Genomic DNA, 26,806 nt, shown 5'->3' with positions numbered 1-26,806 from the left:
GACAAAGTTGTGTCTACAGACAGACTGACAGACGGACAATCCGATTCGAGTATACGCTTCCTTATATTCGTTGCGGGGAGTATAATAAAGCTTCATACCACGTGATCTTTATAGAGATCCTCCACGACCTTAAGGTCATCTGGAATGGGGTCACGTTCTTTAGTTGAGAGTAGAACTTGTGCATCTGTTAACCATGCCAACAGATCCTCCACGAGGGCTGCGTTGCCTTGGATACTTCGCAGAGCTTCCTGTAACCTTTGACCCCTATTCTTTGCCCGTTGTAATAACTGCAAGTAATCAAAAATTGTATTTCAGGAAAAAAAGCATGTTTTCAGAAAACAAAATCATGCAAAAAATCGTATTTTCTTTCATGAATCGAAAGCCTTGTAGACTATTTTGTAAGTTTGTGTGATCAACATAACGAACTTTAATTCTGAATCACACATACTGTTTTGATTATCCATATCACTGTAAAGCTGATACAATTACTGTGTGTTATAAAGTTATATTAATATTTCATTATCACGATACATTTGATATTTCTATGAAAACATACCAATACAATACACATACCTGGTCCCATCGCGTTTGTGTGATAGTAAGATAATATTTCACAAATCGTATGGCGTTCGGATGACAATTTTGTAAAATTTCCTCGGCTAAAAGTTTTATTTTATCTACACATTCTTGGTGATTCCGGAGATCTTCCTGGAACTTCTGCAAACCGAAATATAAAATGTGTTAGACACACTAAACACTACTCCTTTCAATATCTTCCAAATTCTTTTAATCCATTACATTACAAAAGCTTGTTTTTATTAATCATATTTCCTTTCATTAATAATCAAGAAAAAGAACTTGGTGACTACGAATACAATATTAATATATGACCTTTATTACCATGATATGCATTACATTGATAATATCAGCGTTTGAGAAAATTAGTAGAATGTTGTTGGTTTTTTTTAATATTTTTATATTATTTTTGTTTTTCATCTTTTGCATATGACAGAATGTAATAATACAATAAAATGATTTCAAGATACTTTGTATTTTCTTTTAATAAAGATCGAACCTCATGTTTCTCGATTAGCTGAATGATTGCTACTTCGTCGTCAGGGAGGGCCTTGTACTTAAGTTCGGCTTCTGCCTGAGGTAGAAACTCGCGCATCACTTGGACGACATCTTGGAATTCCTCAGCCTGTTGAGAAAATTGTGGCGAATTGTTACTCAATGCTAACATGATTTTAATTAACAATTAAAAATATTACTCAACACTCACCGTTTTTAACTTCTGTTATGAAATTGTCTTATTCAAAAAGTTTGGTAAAAGTAAAATATATGTTCTTCATGATCTTTTTTTTAAATCGACATGGATAATTTCAATAACGCAGAATATATCCAATGTTTTATTTCCAATATTGCAAATGAGTTTTCGTTCCCTGGGACTTTAGATATTGCCGACAGATGATAAGGGTTATAATTAATATTGTTCACATGCTTATGAATAGTGAATGAGACTAGAGGATACATATTAAATTAACATACCAGTTGAAGGGAATCCCGTAATTTGTTTTCCCGGTGGTCACTGAGTCTGTTGACCCGATCCCATGTCGTCTCTAACTCCTCTAGGTGTGCCGCTGATACGTTCCCAGCAGCCTTCATGGCTGCCACGGTCTGTTCTCGAGCTCCAAGCTCCTGTTGCATACCCTAAGAAGCAAAATCAATTCTAATCAATCGAGACACCAATACAGTATATGCAGACACCAATGCGTAATAAAGAATTTATCTACCAGACCAAGGTTTTCAAGGCTGTGAGTAAATGTGACACTTTTATTGATTCTACTCAGCAATTCTTTATAAATCTTGTCGTGAGAGTGTAAAATTACGGTCTTTGCATATTTTATAGACATTGAAATTATTCCATATCATTGCAAAAGGCATTTTGATAGTCTTGATAAATTTCCTTTTTTTATGCTAATACGTGTATGCTATTTCTGTGTCCATGTGTAAACATCTGTGAATTGAGGCGAAATGCTATGTCTGTATGTGTGTACCATTGCTAATACACACATACGGGACTAGTTTTACCTGTGTGTGGTGAGTCAGAAAGGGTCAACATCGTTGACTGGCCAGTCAGTGAGTAACTGTCAAATTAATTTACCGGACAAATGCGACAATACTATATCTACCAAATGACAATTACACGGCCAATTGTCCATGCTTGAGGCAGTGACCATTGATATCAATCCTGGCCTAAGTCAAGTAACACTTCGCCTAGACATTTGTGGTTGTTTGATCAGTGTAACTGACATCAATTGTGAATCACACAATCAGTTCAAAAACTCTGACTAACGTGGATGAAATCAACTTCCGGTTCCGGTACATACCTTGTGCTGCTCAATGAGCATGTGTATGGTATCTAGGTCTCCAAGGACGGGCTGGTCCTCTGCCAGGGTGGCTTCCGCTTTCCCCAGCCATTCCAGCAGTGACGTCAGAGCGTCCGTCACACGCCCTGACGTAAGTAACGCCTCGTCCAGCTTGTTCTGGCTGTAATGAAACAAACATAAGTCCACATGAATAACAAATGGAATAGAACCACTCAATTGTAATTATGATATACTTTCATAGTAATCATTTGACTAATATTTGCATTCACAGGAATGTATTGGTTTATCACGATTTTGTTTTCAATAAGTAAATAGTCATTGGTATCGGTATTTTTATTGTGTATTGGAGGAATGTTTAAATCAAAATACAAGGCATTTTGTATAGGCCTCTTCGTTCTAATCCTTATGATAACATAAACTGTGGGACAATGTGACCACTAGATAACTAGGAAATCAATCAACCATAGCAACCTGGTACTTCCCATTAGCCGTCTTTGGTGTATTGTTAAATAAATGAAGCCTACAATAGTACTACTTAATAAATGTATTGCAGTCCAATGCTCGTTATGTTTTCTGTTCGCATAATGATTGCAAGACGGAATTGTTTTTTTAATTTAGTGAAATATCCATTTACATGATTTTATTTAAAAAATCGCATATGTACTTTTGTTTTGCAATAATCAGCAATCGGTCTTTTAAGCTTCCTATTTATGTAAAGTTATTTTTAGTTGTTCAAAAATAGGTATTTTGGTTATTATACGTGTATATATTATCATTTGCATGGGAGTCTGGACATCTCGTTTTCTTCAGCTTTTTCCGCAATCAAACTCAAATATTAGAAAATTGCAATTTCCAAAATACAAAAGGGTTAAAGCAGATTTGAGTTTTGTGGATTTGACCTAGGTAGAGTACGGGTCGTGTCATCAATAATACTGGGGTCATTTACACTTTTATACAGACACCCTATAATCAGGAATATCGTGGTGGTATAACAATAGGTTGTCAGTTCTGTAGGCAATTTATCTGTCAATCACTAAAGTAAATATCACACTGTCTCCACCTACCGTCTAGTGAAAGTTATTTAAAAGAGGATACACGATATTCAAAGAGGAAAGGTTATAATTCAAGGCTTGTAATGAAATTCAGAATTTTCCGATTTGATGTAGGTAAGTTTACACAATATTAAAATGCATGTATTAAGCATATCTTATATAGGTATCTTAAATGTTTTCGTTATATTAAAATGTTTATGCAATTATTTATGCTCATTGGTTTTGAATATGGCATTTTAACGTATGCAAACTGATTATCACTGGTTGATTTTTTATATATCTTATCATATTCTTTGAAAAATACGAATGAATGTTTGCGTCTTCATTTCAAATAATTAATTGGCATTTATAAGTCTGAAGCTAAGCATTCCTGTGAGTCGAAGTATTGTTTTGTAAAATGGAAAGTTTGTATCGATCTTTTTAGTTATAATTTTTAGTTATAGTTATCTGTTATTGTTGTGCGACTTTCATTGAATAAAACGAACTATTCTTGATCCCATGTTCTCGTAGTTAAAATAATTGGGTTCGGGTTTCACTTGGAGACAGCGCAACGAAGAAGAAATGGGAAACAATGTTTAATTTTTCCGTGCTTGGAAAACTGCAGTCGGCGTACAGGCTTTATCGGCAGTTTAAGGAATCATGATCATGTCCCCTACTATACCGAAGTAATTAAGTCGGCTAAACCAACACCATCTTTATAAACACTGGCGAGATGATCTTATCAGTAAGGAAATCTTAAGTACCCATAAACCTGTGATCAGCGAAGATTACAACCCGTGGCGAGTTTTAGATTTAAATAAGGCGTTCATTGATACCAAACCTGTACTTACGATAGCAGGAGACAATGGTTTATCTATGACGCGTTTTGTTTTTATTTTGGGGTCTTTTAGATGGTCTTCTTTCGCATGTGAATCATCATGTTGTTTCATCTCAAAATAGTTATTATATATATTCAATGCTCAATCTAAGTATGCTATTGTCTCTTTAATCTTTTACATTTTCTGTCGGCTAGTATATAATAATCATTTTACAATATCCAAGTAGTTATACTCATTGTACTTTCTGGAGATGAATGAAATACGGACTGTGAAATGTTTTTAAGCTTTTTTCACAACAATATCAACAAAATGACACAGTATCAATATAGTGTCCAGGAGTAAAAGTTTGTTTCAATCCGGAGAATGTATTTTTAATTGTAAGGGGCTATATTTGTGGCTTGTACATTTTGTATGTGTCTTGAGTCATTTAAATCGATTATATTAAAATAAGTATTCGCAATTGCTGACACATGTGATGTTACTTGTTGTTTTGTTTTTTGTTTATCATTTTGATGTATCCCGTTGTCTAAATATAACGTACCTTATTGCTGCAATCTTGATTCAGTTAACTTACCTAAATTAGCTATGAAAAAGCGTTGCATAGAGGTGATATACTAATTGAATTAAGTTAAACAATGGGTTTTCTGTTTATATCGCTAGACTGACACACTGGTATCGGTATAGGATGTACAAATGTACACAATGTCACGGACTCATCCACATATATATACACTGAATCACCTGTCAAGTCTCAGCTGTGACTCTAAACAGGTGTTTGATCGAACACCTTTGATCTATAACGTTAGCAGTGTGGAGTCTAACCTATTGTACATTCCACAATTGACTAGCATACTACAATTACCCCTTTTTGTACACTCTGGCTAAGAAGAAGCGAACATGTTCAGCACGCAATCACATCCGATTCTATTATATTTACATTAAATCTGTCAATTCAAATGCAACCAACACGACATCAAGGCAAGTAAATTCAAAAATCTCTATGGAATAATTATTCAGCCATTATATGGCCTCCTTCAGTCCAAAACACTAACACCTTCTTCAATTGTATATAACATGTATCTGTACATCTTCAAATTTCAGGTGATATTTTACTTTAAATTTTGAAAATGGCAGAACATGTCATTGTATAATAAAATATGTTAAGTACATGAAACATACAAGAAATTATAAACGGAGACATGAATGAGCCTTTTTGACAGTTTGACCTAAACTTGAATTCATTCCACATCGATTGATCGTATAAATAGGTCTGGTTATGTGACAAAATAAACATGGTCATGCGTATGGTTTCTGGTTTTTTTTTTTTTGTAAATTTCCATTTGGTAGAATTCTAGTGCTAAATTGAATTCATATCAGGTAGGCACTTGGCTTTGTTAAAGCTACCTGTAGGCGTGTTTTAATATCATTCATATGGACCATACATCAGGATTATGTGTGAACTGTCAACATTCCTGTTACCTGTCTACCTACTTGGGGGAGCTTGACAGAGAAGGGAGCAGAAACCAACCAATATTATTTACAACCAAAATGTTCCTTACATCATCGCAAAATGTTACACTGAGCATATCCATGATAAATATGTAAATAGCAAATAGGTCCAGTGTATTGAAAACATGTAAAAGTCTGCAGTCACTACTCCTTAAACACATGTTTCACGAGTCATACAGAACACACACTACTGGCTACATTCATTTGTTAACATATACTTAAACAACTTTTCCTCGTGTATTTCGATACCTGTGGCAGTCCCAGGTATGAACATCTTAAGCTGCACAAACTTTGTTTGGATAAATGTATTAGAAATCAATAAGTCCCAGCTGCTACTTGACGCTATCGTCTGCTCACACATTAATCTCCCGCCATTATTCCCCGCGCATATGAATTATGCACGACCACAACTGATACAGGTCTACCTTCGTGATCTTAAAGGTGTTGTGTCGTAATATTACACGAACAACATCAGGCTTCTGATTTTATTATATGTTATGTATTCATATACTTATATGTAATATTTAATATACAAATATCAATAAGCAAATACCTGGAGGGGATATGGTGGGTTGACCGGTTTAAATGACTTTGACAACAGAAAATCCACGTGGTACATATGCTCTCATTTGAACTCTATTCAAAGCTTCATAATGCTTCAAACATTTCAAAGGTATTTAATTGTACGGCATACACTAACGGAACACTGACGAAAAGAGACAATTTTAACTATCAAATTACAGATTAAAAATAGACTCTAACAATGAAGAAAATACATCTACGATGTCCCTCCTTCACATCTTTAAACCGTAAATTTCAATATCTCGTCGTCATACACAGTGAATATACGCCAGATGAATAAATCAACTACACACATATATAATATTGCATGTAGACAGTCATGTAACTACACTACATACATATGTATATAAGTACAGCATGCAAACGCCTGAGGGATTAGACAGGTAAAGCTCTCTTCATAATTGGATTAATAAACTCTATTCATATATTTCAATATGCCGTCTGATCTCCAGGTAATGGTACTTACTACAGTGTGATGTTTATAGCAAACACATTGAGTTTTAATGGCATTAGCTAGATATAATCACCCCGTATATACTGGTACGTGTCAATGAAGCAGAAAATCATGTATAACTTGAAAAGAGATCACCATAGTAACCGAATTTTATAAATTCATTACTCGTACACGCCGGGTGCACCTTTGCGGTTTTTGCTTTAAATGAACAGCCCTTTATGGAGTATTTGGTATTCTAACATAAAAATAACCTTACGCTGGATATAGTTTGCAGACTATATTCATCCATACTGGAGATATAAACGATATCTATATACATCAAACACATCTCGCATACATACAGGTGTGAAAATGATGGAAACCAGTTATATATATAGTGACCAACTTGTCAATGTTTTCAAAAAAATACTAGTCATGAATGATACAAAAAGCGTCCAGTATCGAATTGCCAGCGATGCAAAACATTTGTTTTCAATTCGGAAACATATGTAGACGAATGCATAAATATGCCTAAGGTCCAATAAGATGTAAAATGACCTGTTCACGACAAAGCGGAAAGATATCCGCCATAGCACATATGTGTATCGCAGGCCAGAAAGTTGTGACCAACTCACCTTGGAGCTACAAATGTCAGCCGGGGAATCTGGGTCTGGTCCCACTCCCCATTATTTATGTCGTCTCCATCAGGTAAATCCATGACCCCTATTAGGGGCTTTGCACTAGTTAGTAGCCCCTTATAGGATATCCATCACTTATGAACTGAGCAATCCATTGCGAATCTTTAAAGGTAAAATGGCCTCGACGTTTTCACACACATACATAAGCGTGGTGGATTTGTATCGTCTGCTCGATGAGGCGTGACTTCAGCCGCAAACAAACTCAGGTGTTCTCAGGTAAGTATTGACAATACTTTAGTCTAATACGTTATCCAGTTCTGTAAACAAAACACCTTCAAGGGTCACATTTCCCTCGCACTTTTTCGCCTAAGCTTTAAATAGACACGAATTCCGAACGTATTCATATCGTCTTGAGCAAAGCTATTTAAAGGTAGGTTTTGTTTTTATCCTTATATGGATTTTAAATGGCGGGAAATGTACACACTCGAGGTACGTGACATCAACTTACGTTCTGTCTATCTCTAAGTCGTACGTTATATATAGATCCACGTGACGCATTTAATTGTACATAAATCCGTGTATATTTGTAGATATGTACACAGGATATATTCCAGGTATTCAAAGAACATACTCCATACAATAAATGTCAATCCTCATTAATCCGAATGTACACACATCCATGCCCTTTAAAATATATATATTGATAGATATCCACTGTCCCTTTACACCAACGCACACAATCACAGGTATTTAGTCACCGTATATAAATAGCTCACTGGTCAGCCCATCATACGTCTAACTACGCGTAAGCACATTCATTTGTAGTCATCCCATGTTTAGCATACATATGCGTAAGTCTATTGAACTTCAGGTACAACACTGCTACCCATACAAGTCAATCCAACCATCACCATGATTTCCTTCCATCCTTTAAAAGCTGTGTGGTATCAATAGAGGACGTGGCAACAGGTGAAACCAATATCCGACGACTGGTTATAGGTCAGACGGCAGGTAGATACAGGTAACGACGGTATGTATGGCCTCGCGTACCCCTACTCATAACTTAAGGCTACAGGGAGATATCAGTATTATCGTATCTCGCGTACTGTTTATGTTGTAGTGAATCGTATACAAATTGAAGGATTAATCACATTTCATTGCAGTTTACATCATTTGGAATATTTTTAATTTAATTGTTATTTCTTGCTGCCTTTTTTGTGGATATCAGCCTTATTGAAAGAAAAGTGGTATATTATTGAATTGTTTATGTTGTAGTGAAATCGCATACAAATCATTTATTTAGAAGATTCATACAATTCCATTGTAATTTACATCATTTTGAATTTGTTTTAATTATTATTTAATTGATACAGTTTAATGTTTTCAGGTGGATGGACTGCCTTGTTAAGAGAAAAATAATGATACTTAGAATGATCCAACGTCTATATAGGTAATGTGACAATACTACACATCATGGTAAGGATTTTTATTTGTTTATAACAATGATTTATTTATTGCAATCGTGAACCAGCTAATAAGGCATTCTGTAATATCAACACGCTGGGGGATCGTTTTATTGGGAAACTGACAGCTTCCGTCCCAATTGATGTCTGTTTTAATTATTTAAATAAACCACCAGTAAAGAAAACTTCCTTTTCTGTATGTTCTACTCTCAATTGTGAGATAAATGTCCATGCATAATAAAAACATTGTTAAGAATGAAAGAGAATCTACAGACAGAAGCAGACACTTTTTATTAGCGCTGTCCCGACTCTGTCATATCTGCGATTCACTTATACAACTGTTTGTACAAAAGCACACAACGGCCATATAATTCACTTTTACTTTTTTCCTAGTGACTTACTCAGGGGAAACTAGACGTGAAAGGCAGTCTTATTTGCGGCAGTATCACAAATGTATTTGCTTTGTTTTGGTTTATTTTATTTCAATCATATTAATAGCTATAGTTCAGGGCATACAGGGTTTAGAGGATGGAGCAGGAGAATAGCAAAAAAAACACTGACCTATGATTCGTACTAGACAACTGCCCAATATACAGTAATTATATTGGATAATTACTTGTAAAGAAGGAATCATTGCAATATGGAAAGACGTTTTGAGTGTTTTCCATGGATGCCATTTTCTTGTTTCAAATACATATTTTTTTTAACTATAAGTGTTTACCAGTAATCAGATGTATTGATACAAATGCAGAATATGAATTCAATTCAATCAGGTTTAGCTTCGGGTGCCATTTTCTTGTTTCAAATACATAGTGGGGTTTTTAACTATAAGTGTTTACCAGTAATTAGATCTATTGATACAAATGCAGAATATGAATTCAATTCAATCAGGTTTAGCTTCATTTGTTTAATCTTCAAACAATATAGATGTCTATATACTTTTTTGAAAACAATTGACACTTCGATCGCTTTTCAGATACGTAGAATATGTAGATAACATGCGACAAGATTTCATTTACTTATCTCAATCATTTCTGTTGGAAAAATTATTTGCCGACTAATTTGGAAAAGCGTAGTATTGGTCCTTCTAGCTTTATTTCGTTATAGTTCTTTCCATTTCTACGCTATCGGCTCATATCTCACACGAAAAAAATAAACTAGAAAATAGAATATCATGTTTAGTCTGTTCACATAAACGTTGAATGAATAATCCGAAAGCATGGTATTTGAGATAATAAAAAGTGTAATAACGCAGGTGTACAAATGTAGATCATGATAATGTTTGACACCCTGTATAACCAGTTAAGGTAATTCAGCTGCACACATAACAAAACATATCTCCATTCATTCCAAAAACATATGCAGTATTTTTATAGTTGACATGTTTTCACTTACATAATTTACGATGAGATAAAAAAAATCAAAAAGAACAGGCGAGTGTGTCATATAAAATAATGACTTGCAATTACGCAATGCATTTCAACATTTTTCTTTATGGATTCAATTAAACTGAAAGCATGGTACATACCATAGAAAACATTTCCAGAAGAATATAATGCTGATCATTATCTATGAACGTAAGATATATATCAAAGAAACACAATTTAACAAAGCATGAACTCACGATCTACGGGACCCAATCGCCTAGTAGCCAATAATCTTGATTTATTTATGTGTTCTTTATAACTTACAATATCATATCTATGTATTTTTCCTGATTTCCTTTTTATGGGATACTATTTTTATTTTTTATATTATCTTTATATTTCATTTGAATTCAGTTGTTAAATAATACCTACGTGTGCTAAATGAAGTGGTTCTTCTCTGATTGTCTTATTACTCACTATACATTTTGCGGTTGCACCATTATGTAATCTAGAGGTTAGCAAACGTACATCTGCCAGTACAACGACCTCCATAGACGTTCATTAACAGAAAGTCTTGCATTATTAAGCTATATATGGAAAGGTACATGAATAATCATAAATATGACAGAAATTATGCATCCATCAAATGATTTAAAAACCACTAAAAACATAATTAAGAAGCTTGCTGAAATTCCACAAGACATAACGGGAATTTATCAATGAGCCTACAGAAATGATGAAAAAATAATTTTGAAGGGGACTGACCTGTTTATTATACAATGTATATTGCGAGTATTTAAACTTAGCATATAAAACTTTACCACAGGTGTTAACTCTCGCATCAGAGTTTTTGAATCCACATCTCCATTTTTATATTACAGTTGTGGTTCCGAACAACCAGTAAATGCGGTTTTAATGACATTGTCAACTCCGACCTGCGTTTGAAATATAGATGTTACGACTCAACATCGAAATACAGCTACACTGCATTTGATTTAAGAAAAACATGTTTTAGTATGTTTTATTCTTCGTTTTATTGAAAATGTTAACGCACGCTTTTTGTAAGTATTCTTACCATCGAATTAATCGCAAGGTAAGGTATATTCACAACAATAGCTGACTGTTAAATGAAACACAATAAGGGATTGTTCTTAGGGTCACTGACCTTTTTTAAAACAGAATAAAACTAAAATATATATCAGTATATGAATGAGCATTTCAAAAGCTTACGTTAATTTGACAAAAAAAATGTATTACATTCAATATATTGATTGGAAATCAATTGGTTTTTTTTATTGAATTAACAGACATATTGCATAATAAAACTGCTTTATATACCTTTTAAAAGAATCAGATTTTAAAAATATATATTTTACTTAGCAGCTTGTAAAAAGGAGCAGAATTAACTTTTCTGCAAATAATGCTACTTTCACGTGACTTGATTTTAATGACATCGTTATTTCTTAATAATGTTAATATTTTAAAATTTGAGTGACTGACGAAAATTTCTTAGATTGTCTGATGCTGTCTTCGTGCGCAGTCAATTAAAGTACAAAGTTGTATCTTGTTACAATAGTATAAAGTTCAGTGACCTTTTGTAAGGTCAACAGGCGCCGGAAGGACATCAGATGTTATTGGCACTTTGAGGACGTTCTTTAAATATCACAAGGAAGCTATCAAGTGTTATAGATTATCACTTTCAATAGATAGATTTTCAAAAGTGAAACAACAAAATAATCGGTAATTTAAATGACCTGTTAGTCACCAAGCGAAGTTTTAGTAATAGCTTTCGGCATTTCATTCCAGCATGTTCTGTTTGTGAACAATTCAAATTTTGTGTCAATTAGTTTAATTGTAACGGCACATATTCCCGGCATATCATAAGTGAAATAGGAACATTCAACAGCTTTCAGAATGCGGAAACACAAAAAGAATTATTAGCACATGCCAAGCACAACGACAGAAAGTAAGACAATTGATGTCAAATATTAGACTATATACAAGTATTTTAGAGAGAGTCCGAGACAAAAAAATTCCCAACCTCCTTATGAAATCTTACCAGGAAGTCCATAAGAAACGGTATATGCACCCATCTCCATGTTTTAACTAGGACATCAGAAAATGCACTGAATCTGTGATGACTATAACTGGTATTGAGGGCTTTGTAGACGATGCATTTCTTGTAAATAGAACATTAATACATGTCTTGTAAATGCAATTTCTGGATCGTGTTTCCTATTGCTACTCGATTTCTGGCTAAAGTAACGATAAAACTTTTAATCGTAGTACGTCTGCGTCGTCCTAATTTCCCTCTAGTCACCAATGTGTACCTACTGATACCTTAGACTGTCACAGTGACTCACCTTAATAGAGGCCGTACCCAGCCGCTATACACCAACCCTGTATCTACCCAAAGCACTAGAACCTACACTTATCTTAGCCTACCCGCAGATACAGTATATACATAAACTGTTTACTTAGAATTTGTCAACACTAGGAGAACACGGACCGAGAATACTTCACGACGTTGGCAACATATTTCTATACAACCAACCTTTACTTATCATTTCGTCATTCTACGTTACGGGTACTTGTATCACTCCTACACGGATTTAATCGCCTCTCTGAAGCCACACTAGGGCGGTATTTAAGGACATATACTCCTATGATGTATTAGAGTATTATTATTTGACTCTTAAATATGTTTTTCTATTGTAGCGTATCAGGAACACTTCAATTGCAAATAAGACCATATACTTAACAATTTCTTCAACGGTCATCATGTTTTACAGAGGCATTATCCATGCCACCATTGATTGGGATCGATTAAGATTTATTTAATATGATAAAAGTTTTATTGCTTCCCATATTAGATTCAATAATTTCCAAAGAAGCTATACTACACAAAGAACAGAAAACATATAAATAGCTCCCATTCGATCCTATTAGATTCCGTTAAAATAAGAGGAAACAGGAAATATACGCTTACAAGAGGAACACGAAATAAATTACCTGTTTACTTTTGAGGTTCGAACAGTTTTATTACTATATGATAACACCCAAATAATTGGTGTATGGGCCCTTATCTAGGGACCATATAGCGGACCCTATCAGCAGGACACACATCCGGTCGGTATGCTGACCGTTCGTTGTAAGGAGATATATAAACACTTATACAGCCCAGTAATTGAGAGAGTTTTACACATGGCATATTGCTGGGTCGTAGATCACATAAAGCTATGACAGAAGTTTTGATAAAGTGTTGACAGTTACGTACTTCAAAGTGGCTTATCGATGTATGTGACCAGTAAACAAAACAATGCGCCAATAAGGTAGCGCCATGCACACTGACGAAATAAAGTCATATAAGCATACAGACTTGTCCGCGGTCTGGTTGGATACAGTGTAAAACCTTGGGAAGCCCCAAAAAGATTGAACAGTGCTTGTTAATTGCCAAAGACAGAAACCTATAGATAACTACTTAAACAAATATTACACAAAAGATTATACTGACACATCCAGATGATCCAGGTTTTTGGACAACCTCACGTCAAATAACAACACTTAAGAAAACGTTTATATTGTTAAATTAAGATATAGGAGAAGTCTAACAAAAAGTGATCAAACAAGTAACCATTCACATGTGTCTAAAGTCATAACATCCTGACCACTAACTAAAGTACAAACTATATAATGATTCCAAAAACACACTGCATGCAATTTTGCAAACGTTCATAGCGTATTCACAGGTAAAACTCGATATTCAGCTATTAAGCGATTTAGGTGAAATTTACATTTCACAACGGAAATGGATGTGATGTGGTGTAGGTTTCACACGAGTACGTGGTTACCCCGTACAGGATGTCATTCCGCCCGATTACGCTCGTACTGGATTGGGTATTGGGTTCCTGTGTTACTAGGTAACCCAAATTTATGTCACGTCTATCTGTCGTTAGGACGGTTATTTCATTCAATTTGCACCGGTACGCCTGGTTTATTTGAGACAGAAATTATCTCGTAAATGAGTATATACGCGCCAAACATGATAGTGATATCCTGTAAAGCTTCCCTTTATAATTATGTTTCACCATACAAATCGAAAACTTTAAAGAAACAGAGATTAAAATGGGGAAAAAAGAAAAAAAAACAGTTTTCTAATTTAAAACCAAAATTCTTATGCAATGGTAAATACGTTGCTTATTTGTGGAATAAGATGAGTCAGCCATTTTATGTCAAATATTCAAAAGATTCTTTGGAGTATTCCCAGACGTTTCTAGTTTTATCTTTAGAGTTCCCTCCAACGCAGAAAAAATCTTAAGTATGTTAACATCATAAATGAAACTGAGAGCCTTTTGACTTTGTATTGATAGTCAGGAGACATGCTAACCATCAAATGTATGGTTCTTTGTGTATAAACAGTAGGTTTCTTTTAACAGAGGTGATTGCCTTCACATAAACAGTGGGTAGTAAACTTATGTTTATGGACAAAAAAATTGAGATATTTCACAGAGAGTTGATATTGTGTTTAGATATAAACGATAACCACCCTATTTTCTTCGAATGGACTACTCCTCTTTCAAAGGAAACATCAAATGATGATTATGAATAGGGGTTGAAGTTTGTCGGATAACAAAACTGCTCTGTCACAGTCTGCTCTATATAAACACTTCTCTGATTTTAATGATAGGTGTATAGCGTTGTATCTGACACAGGGATAAACTATACCACAATAAGACACCAATACAATACAAACATATTCCAAATAGAGGGGTACACACCAGAAATGCTGACCGTTGAATTCCATTTTCCGGACTATCGGCGTTCTGGAGTCGACTGTAATCCTGACTACTTTATTTGGATGCTTAAATTCATTCTTTTTATAATGGTTACGGCTTTTTTTAAATAAAATTTTGTTTTCTTTATATTGTTGGTTTCATGTGAACCATCATAATGTCTGCATAGCGAACATTTCATTTTACATATTTTTTGTATTCATGTTCTCATAGCAACCAGACAAATTCATGCACAAATTACAAATAACCCATGATTTAATGTAATACACTAATTCTTACCTTCTTGATATCACAGATCTAACTGAATTCCATCTATCCTTTAGATCATCTAGCATCTGCTGGAGGACCTCCCGCTCTGGGTCGGACTTGGTGCACCTCTCCTTAAGGTTCCGACCAAGACGAGTGGCGGAGTAAAACGTCGTATGTTTCCCGGCGAGTTCGTGTTGGAAACGCTGTTAGTAAGGGATGGATAACGACATATTAGTACATGTACAAGTATATCGATAGGTATCTTTATCAGTCAAATAAAAATACGAATATTGCATATTAGTGTAGATAGAGTAGGATAGAAGATAATGTAGGTTTTGTGGTATTGACATATGAGTGATGTAATCGGGAACATGATCCATCATGAACCGAAACATATATATAAAAATCTGTTGTAATATATGCAGTGATACAAACTTGAACAATGCAATCGCGTGTAAACAGTGTAAAATGATGTCATCAAAAAGGAATGCAATAATGAATTTTTAGGATAATGATATTAAACAATACAAATGAATTTACATTTACATAAATTCGAAGATGTGTGTTTCTCTTGTTAAGTGTGAGATATGCAGATAAACACGGTTATAAGGAACTTCGTTATATGAACATAGTACAGGAATATTAACGGGAAATGCAACGACAAAATTACTTGGTGTAAGCTAGTTTGTTATAAACGTGTATCATTGCAGTACATATAAAACATTAACACACAATACTTTAGGATGTAGTTTTGTAATGAACAGCGTAGGACTATGATTCAATAAATACAATGGCAACGAACATGTTATAATTTTGAAAGAATTGAATCAAGAATGAGCTATCCTATTCATAGAAAGTAAGCATATCATTTGTCCTGATTGATCTGGAATCTACTTAACACGAGTAAGCCTTAAGCACGCAGCTGTGAAAGTCTAACGAATTTATAGATTAAATTGACAAATGGACATAAACGCCATAAATCCTTTTGGCAAACCATACACTATGATCGATATCTTACATCTGTGACAAAACAACTCCTACATCAACACAATAACAAAACGAACAGATGACCTACATATAAATGTTATTGTCAATTTAGATAAAAAATATATTAAAAAAATGATATCAAGTGACAGATAATTGAAAAAGATGTGTCCTGCATTTAATGACATACAACACGTAATATAACATTTCCATCCATTGTTTTCAAATCTTTGTATAAACAAACATTGCCTCAAATAAGATGGATGAAATTTACATATCACATTATGTGGTTTATTGCATTTAAAGATAAGAATAACGAAAGTTATGATATATGTACATGTACATGTGTTATAGCTAACGTCATAGTTTATACAACCGTATCAACATGTTATATAAATCACAGCAGATGTTGTATATGTTGTTCGTTCCACGTGACAGGCAAACTTACTTTCTAAGTACTTCTTTCTTTAATTGATGACATTCATTTACAACATAAACTTCGCATAATTTAGCATACGTTCATTGTGTGTAAAGTTGACAAATACATGAGCATTCGCATTAGAGCGTGACGAATAGAAATAAACGTAGGTAAATGATGTGTCAGTTTTTTAAACATGCATATGAAAGTTATTTGACAAGTGAAACTTGTTTGATTGATTTCAGACACATGGAAAAGGCGTGCTACTGAAAATTCCTTAGATTGTCAGTTCATTAACTTATGCTAATTAGTTTGTCATCAAATTATATCTTAAAGTATGGTTATGTAACGAAGCCTGAGTATCAGGAGAAAATCTTTGAAACTATTGACAATCATATTGCAACTGTACATGTCAAATGCTCCTAAGCCAGTCTAATGCTACTAATATGTGGATATATAACTTCCTCAGCTCATGCTTCTTTGTAGTATAACAGGGAATTATATATATACAAGATTTCAAATAAGACGATGGATATTATTATTGGTAGGAAACAATAATTATCAATTTCTAACCATTAACTTGTGTTTATGACTGGTATTGATACATTGTACATGGTTTTACAATATGATCACTGAATGTAAAAACTTATTTGTAGAATTTTATGTTTCCTTGCCAGGACCGGTATTCATACATGGATCGCTCAATTTTAAAATTTTAATACCTTATTGTCACTTAGGCATACCACTGTTTCAAATTACTTACAAAAAGTATCACATAAAACTGAATAAGTCAAGGTTATACACGCTCGTCTGGGAAGCTACCAGTGACAACTATGATTAATAAGGGCAGGTGAACCGTCTGTTCAGGTGACGGTATACTGTTTAGCAAACTCGATGTGAATTAAAAGGTACATGCAGTATCTAATTGATATACTATGTATATTTATGTATTCATGTTTCAGGTTATATGCTACATTATCATATACTTCATAGACTGTATGCGGGGACTAGTCATTGAATTTATAGAAATAAATATTGTAAATTATGCATAATTATATCGGATAAGACTTATATTGAACTGTTCAACTATATGAATAATTTGATTTTGAAACAGTTCATAGCTAAAATAGCTGAATAGTTACATATAGTATAAAGTCATATGTGACCTTTCAAGGGAGGTAATAAACAAGGTCACTCATATACATGGCAGCTGTTTTCTTAGTCCAGCGTTATAATAGAGAGAAGAAAACTTGGGCATAGTAACCAGATTCGGTTTAACTTTACACCAAATCCTTAAGAAATTAAAATATGGAAGACGTAGTTTGTCAGACATTTTATGCATCCTTCCAATCACTTAAAAATGATGAACCAATCAGTCATTATGAAATCATTCATTATCATCATTCATACTAACAATGCATGATATGAAAATTCACGAACGTGGGGATTAAAAGCATATTCTGGAATCGAATAGGCGATCCAAATTCTTAATAGTTAATCGTTTTGACACCGCTTGATGACAATATACAAATTAACTCTGACCAAATTTGGTTATATATGATGGCTATCGAAAGAATAACTGCATGGACATCCTGTGTTGAGTAAATGTGTTGATCGTTTTCCATAATAAATCATCGCCTATCTCACTCTAAACACAGGAAATAAATAGAAACCAAACGATGTACATTGACAATTTAGGTCAACAAGATACAGGGTGAGATTCCACGGTAATTATGCATGAATAAGACTGGGATAACCCCGCCACACCTGTTCAAGAAATACATAACTTACCTGTGTATTTAAAGTCCGATCAGTTTGAGCCAAATATCACAAATATTCACACAATGGAATTCTAAAGCGCACACATGTAAATCCGAATTATGAGTAACTTCCGCTTGCACGTTTACAATAATTCATAATAGAGCTATAACCGGTGTCCCCAAGCATTCCATCACAGCCATGAAACATACACCTATGTAAGTCTACCTGAGGAAAGTCTAGTCATCAACCAATCGTATTGCGTGCGCAGTGAACCGTGGACTTTCCTTTCGCACGAGTGAACTTCTGGGGTTTAAACTTATCTGATGCACTGGGATCAACAACTACTACCTAAAAACTACATATAGAAAAGATTATAAAAGGAAAAAAAGATTTCCTAACTTAACTCTTTTGTTGGAGGTAAGGAATGCGTGAAAGGAAGTTTGAACTAGCCGCGCGCTTTTGTCCACGTAGTATAAGATAGCACGGCCAAGGAGAAAAGACCAATAGTGTTGTGAGAGATGACCGTCTCGTGTCAACACACAGACTGGCCCGGGGCTCTATAATACTGTTAGCTTAACCCAGTCTTGCGGCAAACATCTTAATATGTATACACATTATGATGTCTTTAAAACATAGCATCAGCAGTAACAGTAAGTAATCAAATAATAACATTTTTGTTGTAATAAAATAACCCTATTTCTTCATGTAAAGAGTACAAATTCAATTTCAGTCAGAAGTGTCTTTTCAGTAAGATGACAATGCTCAAGGTAGTTTGGTAAAGATAGAGATTTATTTTAGGGCACTGTGAGTAGAAGAGTTATCCAGGGTTTACATATATTGTCCATTAACAAATCGAGGAATCATTTCATTCAATTGAGAAAATGTGTTGAAAGGCCGACTGATCTCTATAGCAAGGCAACAAATGTCCATTCAAAGTATCTAAACAGTTTCTTGATAAATGTATTTGACCTCAGCTTAGATTTTAATCCCTATACATTTTTACATGAATATTGATGATAAAGCAATATGACATTCATACTTAATTTATGGATATAGCTTAAACTGCCAAATTCTTAAGGTGAAAAGGGTCATCTAAAGTGACCAGCTCAGGAATACTAATATTTATTTAAATGTATGTACATATGTATATAGGAGGTGACCTTTTAATCAAAACATATGTTTTACTCCGTGTTATATTTGAATATATGTATTTGCATGTTGTTAAATGAATATCGTTACAATACCGTAATTTATTGGTTATTGAATTGAATTAAGTAAAATCACTATCAATAAAATTTAGAAGAAATAAATGTTAAACACGTTCTAATTTCAGAATATGTTGTTAACCCCTTTATCACACAGGCATCGATACTTTTACATTAACAAAACAGCAATAACGATCAAATTATTGATACTAATATAACAACTAAAATAGGAGATAACTGTTCCGTGAAAACTGAGCGATAATCATTAAAAAATCTTTCTATATCGAGTTGACATTTTACACATTTTTGTCCACATTTTTGTCCCTTTTTATCTGCAAATCAAATGACATACAGTTCTATAAATATAGGTAAGGAACTTTGGCGATTTAGATTACACATGGCGATATACATAATTATAAAATATTTACATAAACGAATGGCGTATACAGTTGGATTTACATTAATTATGTGCACCAAAAGGGAGGTTCCCAATATATGCTGTATTTGCAAATTAGAGAGTTACGTCCCTTGCGGATATGTATCAATTAGAACGTCATTGTCTTATGAACGACGTTTTCTCAGAAAAATGTGACGTTATACTGACAGACACATGACGTCATAATCAATACCAACCCGAAAGAGCAGATAACTCTGTAATTTACAAATACAGCTTTGATTCATGCCATGACACACACATCGATTCCTACACCCCACACATAGACAGAAAGCATGACACTCATGTACACAAAGGAAAATACAGATATAATGTGTATGGATATCTAATGTAAAACCAAAACTGAACTAATAAATACATAGACATGTGTCACTCATTGCACAATACTTGGACTTGATTTTAAATGGTACACAAAGATACAAAAATCATGTTAACTGAAACTGGAAGATACTGGATTGAAACTGGAAATGAATAAACTGAAGGAAATAAAAGACGGATACAACGGAAATGATGAGACAATACCATGGAGGGGAAAGCATGTTCAACCAGTCTGACAAAATGTGTTTAAATACCTTATGAAATGCTTCAGCAAATATTTTCTGGAAAGTGCATGCATACATGTTAGTATATTCAAGGTTTATTTTTTTCTTTTCTGGTTCAGCAACAATTTCATTATGTTCTATCTTGTTTACCATTACAATTCTATTTTCTCATTCGATATCGAGTATCCTAACGTCACACTTAATATTATATGTCTATTGTTCCATATAAGTACACACGTTATATGAAATGCTTGTTGTATCAGATACTAGTGTTGCCTATGAAACACCCCCGGGCTCAACTGTCAAATAATTTGCCCCAACCGGGTAAAATGGTATGTATAAGACTTAAACTAATAAAAAAAAATTCTGGTGTACATATTGACCGTATGTTTTTTTTGCTCTCAATTTATATGACTCTCAGATATGAAATTAATGTAAAGTGATGGTTTTAATAATGATGTTACTTACTTCGTTCAACACATGTTCATGTTTATGCAGAGATATTGCATTTTTTCAGCAAATATTTTTGCGATGAAATTGATTAATTGGTTAAATATGAAAGCCGTTCATCCGCTTTGTGATATTTTGTATGTATTCCCATATATTATGAGTGACAATTACATGCCACTAATATGACAATTGACTTTAGTTTCAAAACGTTGTTAACATTGCTTTATCAGTTCTTCAATATAGAATTCCATCAAATAACCATATCTGTAGCATATTATCGAAACTTTCATAGTCCGCAATATGTATGTTACTGTTCCATCTTCACTCATTAAACGACACTTAGCTAATAGTAAGACTTACTTTCAAGTCGTCAATGTTTTCCTTAGTAGCTGAACCTTGGGCCACAGGCGACATAAACCTTGACACCGTCTTTGAACTCTCGTCTAGCCAATCACAAAGTCCCTTCCAGGCATCATAGAACTGGCAAAGACAATGATGAGACGTGAGATTAAGTAAAACTGACCCCACATGTGTACTGACCAGACCCATAGCCTCAGGCACACATCATTATTAGTATTATAAATCTTTATTCTTTCTGTCAAATATTAACTTTAGCGGATGTCTTGATTATATTGTGAGATCAAATTTTAAAGGCAAGTTTTGCTGATGTTCATTTTAAACACAGACTCATTTTGATACCCAAATATTTGTGTTACCTAAGTTATAAAATGTTCGAATTATGATAAATAATAATAATTTTAATTAATAATGAATGTATTCAATTCACTTTCAGTATGCATTTTGTAAACGCACCTTGCAAAAATACTGAGACTCGGGGAGCCAAAACATTTGTGTTAAGCATTGATTTTAAGAGGTTTATATTACTTTATTTAAAAATAAATTAGTTTGACCATTTAAGAGTGAAATGCTACTTTTAGGTATTTCTCGAAATATAGTCTTGCTCTTACTATTTATAAGGGGAAAGCAACGCTCACATCCTCGGAAGAAAACATGAACAGCTAACAAAGTAGAATATAGGATTTAAATCTCATTCTCTCCTGAAAATAGCCGTTTATGTTATTGACAAACAGTTAATTTACACAGTCCAAGAAAGTTTGTTTTTATTACAAATTGGTCCTTATGCACAGGACAAATGATGTTACAATTAACCATTGGGAACCTCAGGAAGCTTTTTTTATCAGCAAAGTCTTTATGTATGGACTACCTTTAAGCAAATTTAATTTGATTTAAGTTCTTAAAGATACTTACCCGTTTATCTTCCCTATGCGCATGCTTGAGAAGGCGCCCTCTCTCGTCAGTTCTTCTCAGTAATTTCTTCCATCGTAGCCGTATGCCTACTAGAAGGTTTTTGATGTAAATTGTGTCTTGTTTTCGACAGAAATGTTTAAGGTAACTTCCGGTTCTGTCCAAAGTCTGCATACGTTCAGAGTGTTGGTCTAACTCATGTTTCATTTTCTGTAATTTGATTAAATAGTATGATAGTAAATAATTATGTAACCTTGATTCAGAATTAAAATACCAGATTAGTTATCGTCTTGAAAAAAGAAACATTCTCTTTATTTTTTTTTTAAATCTGTTGAACAACTAAAATAAGGTTTTTTTTTGGATATCTTGTGTTATCAAATATTCGCGATGTTGTAGACCCGTTTTTGCGTTGGAGTAAACACAAAAAATTACTTGATTCTTCCTTATTGTTCTTAATTGATATTTTTATAATATACTTATTCTTTTCTACCATTCCATTCCTTTAGGGTTTTACTTACATTATGTTCGTCCAGTTGAACTGTGACCTTGTCAACAAGTTTACTAGGGTATTTGAAGTTGCGCATGGCGATCTCGGCATTGTTTAACCAATCAGTAAAGGTTTTGAGCGTGCCATGGAACTCATCCACGTTTTCAAGATGCTCAGAAAGCTTCTCCTAACGAGAGAGAAAACCCATAACTCATTAGGTGTATTTCGATCACATCAGTATGTGAAGGCATTTATTATTGCCCATAACCCAGAATTATCATGATTTATCTTTTCATATTTCATTTATATTAAGAAATGATAACATATATGAAATAATATAATTTGATGATTCATTACCAAGAGTTATTACAAAATATATTGATTTTTTTGTAATTATTCCAGAAACATGATCATATTTTGCAACAATATTAATAAAGAAAATGTAGATTTGACTAAATGACAGTATCTTTCATTCAGAGGATTTCCTTAAAGCTGACAATGCAAGTTAAAATTATTAACATGATTTTTTTTTTAAATAAGTATACTCGTTTTTCCAAGAATCGTTTATGAGACATTCCCCGGTTGAGGACAGCCATTTTTGTTTTACATTCCGACGACTCACCGACCCCTATATAAAGCGCGTGAATCGACACACGCGCGCTCATTCATGTACCTATACACCTAGCAGTCCACAGGTTATATCACCTACAAATAGGTAAACAAAACCCTCACCTGTAAAACTATATGGAACTATTTTTAGCAAGAAAACATGTCAACTCCTCTAAGTTGTCATTTAGATGTTTCTCAAAATAAAATTCCAACGCAAGTGAATAGAAATCCAAAAATAATCCGTCCACATATCTCCACGTTTATCATCGTACCCGACGCACTCAACTGACCATATACACGTGACTACGTACCTGACCCGAACGAGCGACAACTATCAAGGACACACACGTGTCGTTGTACATGTACGTGTAAAACTTAGTTTATATTGAAGTGTTTTATTAGTTCGTATTGGACATATGTTGGGATATAGCTGACAACAAATTACTTCAATGAAATATTGTCAGGTGAGTGCAGTGTTTATTTTCAATTTGACATTGTTATTTGCAATATCGGGGCATGTGTATCTGAGACAAGATATGTTTAGAATGATACACGTGTGTCAAGTGTCCCGTGCTTTATATAGGGGGTTGGCCAGTGAAGGTTACTAAGCAGAGCAAAAGAAAAATGGCTGCCACTTCCTTAGATACCACACTGTCATAACTAGGGGATGTCTCAGAAACAATTTTTGAAAAAAAATATTTCGTTAATATTTTTTTTTAATTTCAACTGCATGCTTTTAACTTGCATTGTCAGGATTTCTTTAAGTTTACCTTTCGCTTTTGTGCACGATCTTTGGTATCGCTCCACCTATCCTTTAGTTTCCTGAGACGGTCTGAGATCTGAACGACATCGTCTGGATCACACTTCTCACACATCTGATGACCTTTGGTCATTAACGCCTGACATAACTCATCTTTGTCTTTGAGTGCGTCATATCGAGCCTAAAATAAGATGTAAACAGACACAAATGAATTAAGCGGCAAATCGTTTGTTCCATTTGTATTAAAGTAGCAAGAAACATTACTACAACATAGACTAAGCTAAATGCTAAACTCGTTTACTGCAATGACGTTAAAAACTGGCATATACGATAAATCGATGTGTCCAAATTATATTATATTTGTTCTAAATACCTCGCCAATTTGTTCAACAATGAAAGTGTTACAAATCGCATCCTAATAACGCGAATGCCGCGTTCAGAGGTTGTGAAGGAAATTGCTGAAATAAGTTGGAAACAGAAAGTCACGAAATAACAAAATATTTTGCCTGCGAAACTTTAACAGCTATACAGTAGCATTCTTGTCTATCATCTTATAAGGACTATTTTAGATTGATTTATTAGTAAAACTTTCCAGTATGTCATAGTTAACACATTGTATGTATAATAGTGTCATAGCCTTACCAAGTAGGCGTCATATTGAGTCTTTGACGTCTCGGGAAGCGCGCCAAATGGAGATGCTGATTTAAGCTCCATGCGAAGGTCGTTAACCCATTGTAGGAGGTCGTCAAGATCACCAAGGTATTTCTTCACCTGATTAAAGATCATATAATAGTTAATGGTCAATTTAGAATACATCTCATAGGCAAATTGACTCGCTAAAATCTTACATTTGAAATATTGTTAAAAAACCTAAACCTAAGTCGCATATTCAATGTAAAAAGTGTCATGTACGAATGATACTTTTTTCTGCGAATATCAGGGGTTTTTTTCATAGAGAAATTTTATTGGGAAGAAAACAGACCAATATTTACCTGTCCCAGAATTCAATGAAGGAAGACCAAAAATTATCAGCATCAAAACTTACCGTTTTAAATATTTAAACATACATTATTATTTTGATATTTGAGTATTGTATATTTTCAATTGTATTTATTACCTGTCTGAGACTTTCTTGAAGTTTTGCCTCTTTGTCTTTTCCGTTTGCCTGAGCCGCTCTCATTAAATCGTTCATGACGTCACGTTTCTCCTTGAGTGCGGGACTGTCCTCTGCGTCTTGTGAGAGTAGTTTAGTGACAGCGTTGCTAAGGTTTTTACAGTTAGTCTCCTGGGCTTTGAGGTCCGTAAGTTGTAACTAAATGAAAATTAAATAATTGTTTACATCCTAGTCCAAGAATAAAAAACATATGTAATGGAAACCACAGATCAATAAATCATGGGAAATGTATCCGCTTCTGATAACTTATGGATTTAAAAAAAAAATCTATGTAATGGAAGATTCTGTATAACTATTGTATATTTGAAAGAAAATTACAATACATATGTTTATCATAGCGTAAATAACGAACTAAAATTTAGAAAATGAATCAAGATTTTGACAAAACTCTCAAACTATAAATGCAATCTTTATATATAAATCATTCACCTGTAACTTTTTCATGTGTGTTTCAAGACATTTTGGATCCCCGGAAACATCATCAAATTTAGATAGGTCTTGGTGTGCTTGCGTGAGGGCGTCGATGGCTCCATCCATGCCTTCCTCTATCTCACCTATTTTCAACTGCATAGCTTTCAGTTTCGCCTGGAAATTCAAAGCTGCCTCGTTATATACCAATTGATGATTATAGGGAATAAATGTGATCATATAAATTTCCTTGGTATAATGCATGTGTCAGTAATTTGGAATGAAATAAAACTTAACAAATAACCGAAAGATTTCTTATATAATTTATGCTCAACCTGATTACAGAAACAAATACAAACTGTTAATATTATAGTATCATTAATAGATTAATTTATTGGGCTTAACGTTCTTTTTCCTGCTATAACCGGGTCTTGGACATTCCGATGTCCTTGAACTGGCCAGTTTTAAAACATGAAATTAATCGATTAAAAAAAGTGTTTTTAGTAATTTGGCAATTACGATATAATTATGTTTTATTAATATGTTTATTTGATGAATTGTGACATTAACCTCTCTATCAGCCACAGTTTTTAGAACTTTGCTCCATCGTCCATTCACGTCCTCCACTGGTCTATGTAATGACTCGGCCGCTATGGGTGACACGTCCTTCAAGGTAGACAACTCCTGGTTCAACTGCTGCATATCCACAACGTGAGGATGGATTTGAGATTTTGAAAACTGAAATAAAAAAACGGATTTTTTATAGATAGGATCAAAAGTATATCAAGCAATATCTACAACATAAAGTTATTTTTATTATATTTAACATACTTTTAAAGCTCAAAGGTATTTTTTAACTTGAAAGCGAAATAATTTGCTTTTTATATAGACAAAGGCTTACAATAGAGAATGTTGACTAGAAGTCCTAAGAACTTCATTTAAAAAGCGAAGCAATGAAATGAGCAGATAATTAAAACAGCATTCGACGCTAGGT

The 26,806-nt window shown here is 33.9% G+C and overlaps 2 protein-coding genes across 12 annotated transcripts in view; one reads left to right on the top strand and one right to left on the bottom strand.

Moving 5' to 3' along the window:
- The window catches only part of LOC138310371 (microtubule-actin cross-linking factor 1, isoforms 6/7-like), a 116,578-nt gene that overhangs the window by 10,300 nt on the left and 79,472 nt on the right, over positions 1-26,806 (bottom strand). For all 9 annotated transcript variants that reach the window (XM_069251568.1, XM_069251565.1, XM_069251564.1 and 6 more), the window contains 14 exons: positions 26,383-26,550; positions 25,834-25,989; positions 25,348-25,542; positions 24,873-25,001; positions 24,241-24,411; positions 22,893-23,048; positions 22,378-22,584; positions 21,469-21,588; positions 15,325-15,497; positions 2,391-2,550; positions 1,549-1,710; positions 1,076-1,201; positions 574-717; positions 99-287 (listed from right to left, as the gene is read on the bottom strand). In XM_069251568.1, coding sequence (XP_069107669.1) covers positions 99-287; positions 574-717; positions 1,076-1,201; positions 1,549-1,710; positions 2,391-2,550; positions 15,325-15,497; positions 21,469-21,588; positions 22,378-22,584; positions 22,893-23,048; positions 24,241-24,411; positions 24,873-25,001; positions 25,348-25,542; positions 25,834-25,989; positions 26,383-26,550 — 2,256 coding nt within the window. The remainder of the gene's footprint in view (positions 1-98; positions 288-573; positions 718-1,075; positions 1,202-1,548; positions 1,711-2,390; positions 2,551-15,324; positions 15,498-21,468; positions 21,589-22,377; positions 22,585-22,892; positions 23,049-24,240; positions 24,412-24,872; positions 25,002-25,347; positions 25,543-25,833; positions 25,990-26,382; positions 26,551-26,806) is intronic.
- On the top strand, positions 6,984-15,529 carry LOC138310373 (uncharacterized). 3 transcript variants are annotated; one of them, XM_069251569.1, is made up of 4 exons: positions 6,984-7,492; positions 8,294-8,443; positions 8,810-8,872; positions 11,134-11,373. In XM_069251569.1, the coding sequence occupies exons 1-4, from the start codon at positions 7,338-7,340 to the stop codon at positions 11,195-11,197; spliced, it is 432 nt and encodes a 143-aa protein (XP_069107670.1). In that variant the 5' UTR covers positions 6,984-7,337; the 3' UTR covers positions 11,198-11,373. The 3 variants fall into 3 exon arrangements, 1 of the variants encoding a protein (XP_069107670.1); XR_011206413.1 differs by lacking the exon at positions 11,134-11,373 and adding an exon at positions 15,390-15,529 and having other exon boundaries at positions 7,442-7,698; positions 8,294-8,452; XR_011206414.1 differs by lacking the exon at positions 11,134-11,373 and adding an exon at positions 15,390-15,529 and having other exon boundaries at positions 7,443-7,698.

The sequence above is a fragment of the Argopecten irradians genome, chromosome 16 (genome assembly GCF_041381155.1).
Source record: "Argopecten irradians isolate NY chromosome 16, Ai_NY, whole genome shotgun sequence".
In the NCBI taxonomy this organism is placed as follows: domain Eukaryota; kingdom Metazoa; phylum Mollusca; class Bivalvia; order Pectinida; family Pectinidae; genus Argopecten; species Argopecten irradians.
This window is presented reverse-complemented; position numbering and strand designations above follow the sequence as displayed.

Excerpts from the sequence above, each read along its gene's own strand:
- LOC138310373 (XM_069251569.1), top strand. The coding sequence starts at position 7,338 with ATGACCTGTTCACGACAAAGCGGAAAGATATCCGCCATAGCACATATG. Across the intron at positions 8,444-8,809 it reads CAGACGGCAGGTAGATACAG|GTGGATGGACTGCCTTGTTA; the intron begins GTAACGACGGTA and ends TAATGTTTTCAG. Across the intron at positions 8,873-11,133 it reads ATGATCCAACGTCTATATAG|TTGTGGTTCCGAACAACCAG; the intron begins GTAATGTGACAA and ends TTTATATTACAG.